The sequence below is a fragment of the Hippoglossus stenolepis genome, chromosome 18 (assembly GCF_022539355.2).
Source record: "Hippoglossus stenolepis isolate QCI-W04-F060 chromosome 18, HSTE1.2, whole genome shotgun sequence".
Lineage (NCBI taxonomy): Eukaryota > Metazoa > Chordata > Actinopteri > Pleuronectiformes > Pleuronectidae > Hippoglossus > Hippoglossus stenolepis.
This window is the reverse complement of record NC_061500.1, coordinates 9,836,440-9,848,304: the sequence shown is the minus strand read 5'-3', so window position 1 is coordinate 9,848,304 and position 11,865 is coordinate 9,836,440. Positions and strand designations below refer to the sequence as shown.

Below are 11,865 nucleotides of genomic sequence, written 5' to 3'. Positions count from 1 at the left end.
TGTGTGTGTGTGTGTGTGTGTGTGTGTGTGTGTCTGAGTGTGTAACAGATGCGGCCTCTAAGCCTCGGAGATTGAGGGGAATGTTTAAATTAAGAGATTATTGAGCTGATGGTTTGTAAAGCTGAGCCTTTAAATGGGGGTAGCAGTTAAATATTCTTCCATCCTATCTGTGTCCATTTAATTATTTATCAACACACTCTCCAAAAGGCTGGCCATGGGATCAGTGGACCTCTTAAAAATAGTCCAAACATCCAATTAGTGTGTGCAAGTGATGTGCTGCAGCCTGCAGCGTGTCAGGCGGCCATGTCCCTCCAGCCCCGCCTTGAAATGCTGGTCTGATTTTCCATGCCAGACGCTGTACGTGTGACAGCTTTACAACTGTCAAAAACAGGTCTTGGGAAAGAGGGTACCTGTCACACTAACAATAGTGTGGCAGTAACCCTCACACAACCATGTGCATGTGTGTGCTTTAACAAGGCTGTACGTCCGAGGGGCAAATTAATCTCAGAGATCTGATAACGTCTCCTCACAAAGCTGGAAAGGAAAAGATCACATTTTAATTGTGAAGTGTGAGATTCGTGTGCAGGTGGGAACTGTGAAAACTGCTGTTTTTGGTGCAATGAAACAACAGAGAAACTTCATAGTTCAAACTAAGGTCTCCAAAATGATTACAAAATTGCCGTGCACAAAACCTCGCAATTAGTTCTGACCAGCAAATCCTGCAGCCGGGCCTCTGAATCAGCAACCAGGGTGCATCACGGACATATGCCGTGAGTAACCTGGTGAGGAAGACATTCGGTCTTGGGGCAGTGGGAGAGAGGGTCACAGCCTGGTCTTGGGCTCTGTGGGCTGGCATGACACCGTGAGCAAGATATAGTGCCACACCTAGTGACGTGCAGCAGATGGTGAAGGGGCCTGTGGCTTTCCCTCCTGGGCTACTGGGCACAGAGACAGAGCAGCCATGCACAAAGATACCCGGCCACTGATTGGGCCGTGCCTCTTAAGATGCCCAGGGTGGATAAGACGCTGAGAGGAGCAACGCTTACATGCTTGAGAGGACTTATAATTATAACCCAGTAGTTTGGACCCTCGACATCAACTGGTAAATCTCACTGAGGAATTGGTGGGATTCTAATTTATAAAAAAAGACGGGAGCTAATAGGAAAACTAATTGTTATTAATAGGCTCATCATATGCACAAATATAGAGAGCATATTGGAATAATCTCTGCTCCTATATTGCAAAAGTGATTATGCACATGCAAGGTAGCAATCCGGCTTTTAATAAATAAATAAATGGGAATATATCAATGACACTATGAATTTTTTATGATGCACCACAAGAAATATAGTGTAGCATTATAAATACAGTACTGTGTCATTTTTTGTTATATAGGAGTATTCTTTCCTCAAATGTTAAGTGTAGATTTAGTGAATTAAAGCATTAAATCAACACACTGAAACCTGAGTGTAATTCAAATAAAAATGCAGGGAACCATAATGTTTAAGAGCATAAAAGCAAAGTCAGAAGTGCTCACATTCCAACAACCGAAGCTATAAGCCTTCTGCTGAGACGTCTCTTTTGCTGTATAAGGAGAAGCCGGCTTTGCGCTCCTTTTGGTGTAAAAACTGCAGAGGCACATACATTCAGTCAAACTTTCAATTACTTTATATTCTGGGCACCAAAAGGCAGTTTCCCTTCGAGGCTCCGGCGGTTAATCTTGCAGCCAGTGCCAGCATTAAGGCGATAATCGTGGGACATGTGACAAAAAAAACACAAAAGAAAATGTCCCTTGGGAGAAGCAACAGAGACCCCAGAGGGATTTCTCCAAACCAGCCAAACTGGTGAGGAATCAAAGTCTCAAACCCTCGTGTGGCTCGGAGGCTTTTGTTTTGATTCAGCCGCTCGTATCCTGCAGAATATCTCTCCATGTTGCGGAGTATTGTGGTCAAACACTGCTGGATTACTGCTCATTATCACTGCAGCGAACCCACTGGGCTGTGGTTAATACACAAGACTTAATGGCCATTTTCAGTTTCATCTCCTCGCCACTTTTCGGGGAGGGTTACACGCAGCGACAGATGCCCAGAATTAAAGCCCACGGAGCAGAATTAACTTTTCATGTATTTTCCTCCTCGCATTCCTGTTGTTTTCCTCTTTGGGTCGTTAGCTTGCACCGCCTCGGGCTCACTTCTTCTACTGGTGTCTTAATTGCAATTTCATCAAGAATTTAAAGCCATGTAGCTTTCCTAATTCTTGTCAGTGTCACTCCAAACTAGCCACCGCAGGGGACTTAAAGGGTATTTAAAGCAGCTATTGTGTGTCATAAGATAAGTCAGGAGCAGCTCGGGGAAGACTCACTTTCATCATTGTAGTTGTGCTGGACCTGCTCTCCCTCTCTCTCCCTCTCTCTCTCTCTCTCTCTTTCTTACCCTCCTTCGAGTCCATCCTGCTCTCACTCTCTCTTTCATGGCTTTATCACTCCAAGGCTCAAGCGGCTCAGCAGAATATAAATGAACCCGGGCTGTGAGATGTGGAAAGAGAGAAAAAGGTCAAGACAAAAAAAGACCTGCATGTGCACATCAGCGCTGGGACTGTTACATTACACGGGTTTTGCTCTTTTATGCTTTTGCACGGCTCAGTTTTGTCGTGTTGATGTAGTATGAAAATTTAGCATTACGGATTCATGACCCCCCGTCCGTGACAAATGGGAATCTCTGGATGTTGAGTTGTTTGCTTGTGTTTGTGTGTGTGTGTGTGTGTGTGTGTGTGTGTGTGTGTGTGTGTGTGTGTGTGTGTGTGTGTGTGTGTGTGTGTGTGTGTGTGTGTGTGTGTGGGGACGTTGTGTGAGCATACACGTGCAGTGCTTTTGATTGGATTAGATTAGATTAGATAAGTACTGAGACGACGAAATGCAGTTTAGCATCAAACAAGAAGTGAAGAGAGCGCTTGTGTGCTGCACGTGTCACATGAGATATTACTCTTAGAATTGTTAAATATGTTTTTTATTATGGATGGAGTTAAATATTAAAAGTAAAAGTATTCATTTTGTAGCTTAGAGGTGGATCATCACTCTGTTTATTCGTTTTTAGGACTTTATTTGGAAACATGTATTACATTTTTTTTTTTAATCTGCATGATAAAGCTCCAGGAAAAACTGCAAACAGTGAGAAGATAGTTTTTCTATGAAACAAATATGTATTAATCAGTTCATGATTAATATTCTAGCAAGACAATGTGCAATGGTAAGCCTTGAATACCCCAATTTGGCTAGGTAGGCTGTCTGCGTGGAATTAATAATGTATCAATTAACGAGCTTTAACCCTTGTGGTGGTGTTCATGCTTGTGTATATATGGCATTTATGGTTGATATTTGCCATTTACCTTTGTTAAATCCCATTTAAATAGGAAAAAAAAAATTATAATCAAGATATGGGTGTTTACCTTGAACAATATATAATAGAAAAAAGGGTCTTCATCAATGTTGACGTTTATTTCTTTGTCCTTAATTTGAAATTGAACAGTTTCTTGTCTGTTTACACAACCTGAGCCTTTTAATTTGAATTTTTCCAACCCTAAATCTGTAGGTGTACCTTGGAGAGGGATAAATCATTTCACTCAGAGAAAGTGAATAAGCTTATTTCCCCAAAATGTTAAACTATACCTTTAAGGTTACATTTTACACACACACACACACACACACACGCACACACACACACACACACACACACACACACACACACACACACACACACACACACACACACACACACACACACACACACACACACTCAGGCATATTGATTAAATTTAAGCTTAAAGCAGCATCTTCTCCTCTCTTACCCCCTCATGCGCACAACTCACAACTGTCCGCATGACGCTCTGTACTCTACCTTCCATATGCTTCACACAGATAGTACACACAGCTGGCATTTCTTTCATCTCGCCCTGTTTTTTCTTTCACACACACACACACAAGCAATGACTCATGGGTAAAAGCACAGAGGAGAGACAACTCACACCCAGCTGCACACACTTGCAAACAAAAAGAGGCATGTGTATGTGTGTGCAGGAGCAGAACAGCGAGATGAAGCTAGAGGCCAGGCTCAGGCACTGCTTGTTGCTGTAAATGAACGCTGATGAACAAATAGCTTATCCACCGTGATCAAAACATATGTGGAAAAATCTGCACTGGCCCCGGTAAATATGTCTTGATATGAATGACAGTGATCATTGGCAGGGATCTATCAGACGGGACCATATGTTGCTTTGGGTGGGTAGGGAATGAGGGCTTACTGCAAAGCCTGCCTTATCCTCTGGCATTACAGTCTCTAAGAAAGGATTTACTGTTTAATTCTTGATTAGATAGAATTTTCTCCCCAGTGTGCGAGCGCAGTGATACACTGAGCACAGATAACCTGCCCTGTTGGGGGTGTGTGTGTGTGTGTGTGTGCGTCCGTGTGTGTTTGTGTGTGTGTCCTTTGGCATTGCCCCCACTCTGGGACACAAACATATTCAAACTCACATAAACACACCAACCTGGCCCCCCTGCCGTGCCATCCCATTTAGTCCCGGGGCTTTTAGCACATTTTGATAGGGCTATTATTAGAAGCAATGGATTATCAATCAGGAATTAATCCTGATTGATGTGTTTGCCCCAACTAGACCACACTCACTGCCACACTGTTTGTTTTCATCTCTAATGAGAGATGGAGCTTCTTCGGCAGGTGACATGAGATTTTTTTTTTTTCCTCCCTGTGATCAAATCCCCCAGCTTCTCCTCCTCAGGACGTGAGGAGACCACTGAGGAAGACATTCATTTATTTAGCTCCTGCGCTCACTTATCTTCCTCCCCCTCGTCTCTTTGCCTGACTGGCTGCTGAGCTGACTGACTGTCTGGATGGTTGGCTCCCTCTCTCGCTGGACTCTCACAGGCAGTTCACTCGCACACTGCGCGAGCTTCGCTGAGACTGCGGTGGAGGGAGACAGTTGGGTTTGCTCAGGGCTCTGGAAAGTGCAGGATCTCTGCCTGATTTCTCTCTCTGTGTTTTGGTGGACTGTTAGATGAGAGCAGAGCAAATCTTGGGCTCTCTCTCTCCTCCAGCACTGACCACTGACCATCACTTGCTGTGCTGCATCCATGACTTTACATACCTGGCTGGTGTATGGGCTTGGATTTATCTTGGTTTTGGCACTCTGCTTGGCACAAGGTAAGTAGGATATATACTGTATATATATTTGTATGGAGAATTCTGTAGCGCAGAGACGCATAGGAACTGGCTTGCACGTGCATGTATAGATTTGTGTGTGAGAGACAAAATAAACTACACTGGGCACTAATGATATCAAAATACAATAGTCTTCACTTACAGCAGCCTTTGCAAGCAAAGTCATCAATAATAAATGTACAGTCAGACAGGTAATATATTATATGCGCTGCAGTGTATAAATACAATAGGTAAAGTACCCTGTTATTTTAAAAACAACTTTTAATGTTTGCAAAATGTTAACACAGCAGTAGAATTACACAAAGCAGGTCTCGGAATGTTCCAGACCAACATTAATATAATGAACGACTATGTTGAAAGGTGACTCCAATTAATAAGCCTTTGTTCTGCTTGAAATTGACTTGGGAGTTCAAATCTATATGACTCTTAACAATAGGTAATATACATAGGTGGCAAACTAAATTTCCCTACAGAGCAATAATGATTGACCTGACTCGGCTCTTCCGCAGCGTTAGTGTCTCACTGAGAAGGAACTGGGCTGACGTGTGATGAGATGTTGCTTTGCTTGATTCGTATCTCAGTGTTTTTGGTCCGAGTCAGATCACCTCTGATCCCAGTGCCAAACCAGAGGGTGCAGTGAGCTCCAGACCAGATTAACGATGTGGGGGTTTACCAATATGAGGCAACATCCACGAGAGGCAACTAATCTGGATGTTCTGCAGTATCAGATTTCTAGATTATTGTTAGGTCTCACCCTGAAATATCATGAGATCTATTTTAGTCATGTAATGTAATCCATCTGAATGAATTCCAACAATTTAAACATATGATATTCAAAACATGGATGGTGTTAGATAGCATTTGTTTTGTTGTTAATGAACCCTAACTGTCAGAGGAGCTCAATACCATAATTGCACCATATTCATTACCTATTAGCAGTATGTCCATATTGATTATAGTGATCAAACTGCATTCAGTTTTAAGTGCTACTGAAAAAGCTAAAAATATCAATATATAATGAGATAAGCCATCTGTATTATTTATTCTAAATTAAATCCAAATATTTCTATAATAATTCAAGTCATTCTAGTTTTTCTGTTTGTGTTCAATATAGATTTATTATATATCAACTACTGCAGACACGATTGGTTCTGTGTTGAAATGCAAATGGCAGTACTTCATGCGTAATACTAATTTAGATGTAGGTCAGAATATAAATTGACATAGTCAGACTTAATCAACATTTGCAGTGCATACTGGGAAATGATCTGGCGTATACTCATAATAAATTGCATTGTACCATGGGAGCTGAATGTCTTTCCAATATGTCCTCATTATGTTGACAAATAGTCACGCCGGAAAGCTTTTCTATGTTTCATGCACGGCGTCGAGCCACATTGCATCACAGGGAATTTTTAAATGAGGTTGCTAAACAGATGTAAATGACCATTCCACTGCTTTGCACTTCCTTTACTATTACCCAGCTCTAATGAAAGACTCCAGTATTTATGGGGAGCTTTCCCTGCATATAGTGTATCACCAATAGGAAACGATGACACATCCCCTAAAGGCTGGCATGTGCTCTCTGTCCCTGTGAGGCTTTACATTGATTCCAGCAGATTTCTAAAGTGATTTTTGTAAGAGCATTTGCCTGGGATTAGTTTGCTCCTGAAAGCTCCATCAGAGCTTTTGCTGGGCTATTTAACGGAGCGGTGGCAGCGAGAGGCTGGCTTCCGCTCTCTGCCCTCGCCACTGAGTCCACAGGGCGGCACAGATAAAGAGCGAGGATTGGTTTCAGCCAAAGCTGATCTTCTACCTTGTGTGTGTGGGATTTCGTAGGTCAGGCACAGGTGTGTGAGGGGTCTGAATTTACAGATAATCCCTTTAAGCCCTGGTGGATTTGTTCTGTTTAGGCTTAGCCTGACTTTCTTGAGGGAGTTAGACATTTGGGAAGTGCAGTGGTATGGCAACTTAAGATGAAAGAAGTCTTCGGAGCATTTTATTTCTGTAGAGATATCTTTAAGAATTCAATTGTATTGTGATCCTAACGCCTGCCAGCTCCTCTTTTAGCAGCAGGGACCAAACCCATATTTCGGCAAATTATCATATTAACCGAGTGCATCATTTTGAGAAACCAGCTGAGAAGGAAAAGCAAACTGCATAATGTGGCTGCATGTTGATAAGGTCCCTCTCTCAAGTCCTCCTCTGTGCTTCAGCCTCTATAGCACTAATAGGGTGCTGAGTGGTAGAGACGCAGCACTGAGATCACAAGCTGGAGCTGGCAGGCAGACTGCCTGAGATTGGGTGTAGTAGTGAATCACCCTTAAGCACAAGCTTGTGAGTAGAAGGAAAATATACCTCCATGCCTACAATAAGAAAGACTGTGATGCTCCTATTAAAGTTGTATCTAAAAAGTGATTCAAATTTGAATCCAGGTCAGTTCCAATGCCTCTGATGTAGATTTTGAGTCACCAACACATAATAGTCAAGTGGCGGTTCGGGCAATTGCAATTAGGAACTGGGAAACCTTTCATCCTGTCGTTTCAATATCACCATTACCAGCAAATTTGGTGCATTTTAAGTTCTATGAGTGGCTCACTCACACACACACACGTCTCCATGACATTACATTGATTTCCTGGAGACTAACTGTAACTTAACCTAATCTTAACCTTAACCTAACCTGAAAACATAATGTCTCCACCTTAAAATGCAATGATTTACATTATGGGGACTTGCTTTGTGTCCCCATAAGGAAGACAAGTCCCCCATAATGTGACACACACACACACACACACACACACACACACACACACACACACACACACACACACACACACACACACACACACACACACACACACACACACAATTTGTAGTGGTATTCAGTATAAAGGTGTTAAATATAAGATTGACTACACCAGCAAACTGTAACAACAAAGCCTGTCATGGATTGAAACTGGGAAATGATGGCTTTATATTGCTCCACCTTTATAACAATCATAACAATCAGCTCTCATTGGTTCTGTCTACATCTCCTGGTGCTCCTGTTCTCTCTCCTCCTGTCTTCTCATGATGTTAAGTTAATAAATATCTTCGTGTGATAGCAATTCTACTGGGGTGATTTACATACATCATTCATTTGCTAAGCTTCACACCACAAGCCGACACACCATAATAAATTGACAGTAACAAGTTGTCACGTACTGGTCTGTGTGTCCCCCTACAGTCCAGGGGCTGCAGTGCTATGGCTGCAACATCCTCCAGGGCCAGAAGTACGTGGACGTGGGCTGCTCCAACCCAGAGGTCATCACCTGCACCCACTCACACAGGGGCTTCAAGCACCGCTTCTGCATCAAGACAGAGAGCAGTGAGTGAACGTAATATTTACTGACTAATAAACTGATATCATATTCACAATCTCTCCTCTCCTCTCCAGCCTCTAAATCTTTGAGTTAATGCAACTGTGTATTCTTATTTGGAAAATGTTTATAGGGTATTGCAGGATAATAAATGTTGAACTCCCTCCCTGACGTGCCACTGGACATTGGCATAATCGTTTTTAATCATACTTTCATGTAAATGGTTTTTTTTGTCCGCTGCTGTGAATATTCTTCTCTCTCCCCTTGCACTGAGCGTAGTTACATAATCCTACTTTAGTGTGCTTTGCTGAGTAAATTATAAGTCAGTCATTGTGAGATGTTAAGTCAAACGGAGGATGTGGACATCCACGACAGGATGTTGATGGTCAGATGAGTGGTTCTGCTGATATTCACGGGAGCGTGGACGATCCAGCTGTTTGCTTGACGTCTCTTTCATGTTGAAAGGGCTGATGAGGCACCTTCTTCCATTCGCAGAGAAGCTCAGCAACCTCAGACTGACAACAGCCCGTCTGACACGGCATGACAGGCACTCTGTCAAAAATCTTGAAGCAGTGGTAATCTGTGGCCGTGTAAGCCTGTTAATCTTCACGTGACCACGCCAAACCCCAAACAAACAGAACAGTGAGGTTCACATTTCCATGTCCTCAGAAACAAGAATCTGCCCTTAATCCATAACAAGCCTCAATTGGCCCCAACCTACATGTGAAGTGAGGACTCCTGACAGGAAAAAACCTGCATAATTTCATGAGATGTGATGTTAAGAGACTAAGGATCATCATCACAATGTTACCGAAGGAGCCAGGCTGATCTTTTCAAACCGCTGCCCTCAGATAACTTGAATACCGTTGCTTTTTTTCAACCTCCGCTAAAAGGTTATGTTTTCATCTGCGTACCTTAGTTAGCAGGATCATGTGAAAACCACACAACCGATTTCCATGACATTTTGAGGAGGGTTGGGGGCAAGACCCCAGAAGGACCCCTCTAAATTCTTGAGCAAATCCAGGATATTTTTTTTCACTTTCTTTGACATTGCAAGATATAGGATTATTTAGCCTTGGTGGAGGTATGAGCTCTGTGAGGGTGTCCACTTGAATTTGAAACAACCACTTCTGAACTCCGTTTGTCTGGCGACGTCAGAGGAAGATGATTTGCAAAAATAACTGTAGATAAGCTGAAGTAGGGCAAGGATTGGATCAATGAAATTTCATTTGTGTAACCCATATTCACAAACCATAATATGCCTCATAGGGCTTAAGGTGTGATATCATCTGGCCTTAACCCTTGACAAGAGTTGTGTGTAAATACTATAAACTGTTGTTTCCAGATTAAAATCATGCACTTCGTTATAGGAACTAGGAACAGTCAATAACACAAACTGTATTACAGTAACTCCTGAATGTCAGTTATCATTGAAATGCTTTACTTCAAGACAATATGACAACCACTAGTGAGAGAGAATCTGGTGGATTTGCTGCTCTAATGTCAAAGAGTGGATTATAGGTTTGACACGACTCACTTTGTATATTTTTCAGTATATTTTAGATTTAAATATAGACTTTACAAGATATTCTGATTTTTTTGACAGTGGGTCTCCAACTCTTTCATTTCTGCATTAAAGAGTACAAAATGTACTCAGTGTGAAAGCCTTGGTTTCTCGGCTTGTGGGGAAACATGCTGTGAAGTGTGTCTCGCTTCCTCATTACACACTTGCAGTATTGGATGCTTACTTGTGCTTTTTTTCTTTTCTTGCTGAGCTAAACAGCAGCTCGTCACTCTTCCCTGACTGACCTGTCTCCCTCTCCTGTCCTTCCAGCGGCCCTGGGTATTGTCCTGACCAGCGGTTGTGCCACATCCAGACACTGCCAGCAACATGAGCTGCCAGGGGTGCGCATCCACTGCTGTGACTCAGACCTGTGTAACAGCACCTCCTCCTGGAGGCCGAGCACACTCCCTTATGTCTGCGGGCTGTTCAGCCTCTTGCTGATGAGGATGTGGTGGTGATATGGAATCATTTTCGAAGAGGAACACAACACCGATGGACAATGGGAGAAACATTTTGTATGAGAAGCTCGTACGTGTGTTTTCTCAGCTGCTCATGTGTAGGGCGGAATGAGCGTTTTACTGGTGATACAGGCGAGCACCTTGACATGTAGCTTTCGTTACTATTGTTAACTTGGACTTACAGTCACAGAAAGGGCAAAATAATCGTGTGAATATGTTTGATCAAAAGAACGATGAAACAGCCATGAGTGTATTCATTGGGCACATCCACTTTCTCAAATGTAGCTTGAAATAAACAGGATATTATGGGTTGTGTTGTTGCCATGGATAGAAGATCTTCATTAGAGTCATTTGTTTTAAAAGTTTTAAGTAAGTAGATCCAAATGAGCAGAAACACACTGACTTCATTTTTTACACAGGCTCCAAACATAAATTCATCTTCTCTGTTCAAGACTTCATTTTTCATCTTTCTCAAGAGCAAGTCTTTGTGTGCGGTGTGTTCTTTTAAGGTCACAGATTTACTTTGCTGTCGTGACTCTGAGTCATGACACTTTGCAACATGAGAGATATTTTTTATTTTAGTGCACAGTCCAGTTCTCCAGGCTGAGCTTGGGAGAGCACACTGCATGTGGTTCTATGTAAGATAGTGAGAAATATTGTACAGTTGAAGCATGTAATGTTGTGAATTGCTGTAATAAAACATTTCATATTTTTAAAGGAAAATATTCTGGATATTTCTTTTGTTCCATGACATGCCACGTAAGTCACACACCACACATAAAACACATAGAAATACTTGTGGTACATGATTTCTTGTGAGTTGATTCGACTGCATTAAACTGTATTGGTCAACTGAATAGAAGAGTGCTTTTCATTTTACATATGAAAAGATGCTACTCTGACATGGAATAATTTAAATAAAATATACTTATAGACTAACTTTATTATGGCAGAGTTCATATGGATATTTTAGAGTGGGGCTTTACTTGTTTAGTATAGTGTATGTGTTATAAGGAACAAATCTGTCATGCAGAAAACATACCAGGTCCAGATGTTAAATAAAGAGCTCATTGCCCTGTTTTCTGATTGTTTGCATATGATGAAAACATTAACAGACCTGACTAACCTGGTTTAAAATGGGGGGTGTACAAGCGGTCAGTTTGTTTACATATGATGTCATATTGGCTACAAACCAAGCAAAGACCACTGCACTTACATAAAAGCAATAAGGAAATAATAAACAGTAATATACA

General features: G+C 41.9%; 1 protein-coding gene across 1 annotated transcript; it reads left to right on the top strand.

Moving 5' to 3' along the window:
* Positions 1 to 4,456: 4,456 nt before the first annotated feature.
* Positions 4,457 to 11,335, top strand: LOC118125914. Its single transcript, XM_035184990.2, has 3 exons — positions 4,457 to 5,210; positions 8,458 to 8,598; positions 10,425 to 11,335. Exons 1-3 carry the CDS (start codon positions 5,141 to 5,143, stop codon positions 10,610 to 10,612), a joined length of 399 nt encoding a protein of 132 aa, XP_035040881.2. The 5' UTR covers positions 4,457 to 5,140; the 3' UTR covers positions 10,613 to 11,335.
* The last annotated feature ends 530 nt before the right edge of the window (positions 11,336 to 11,865 follow it).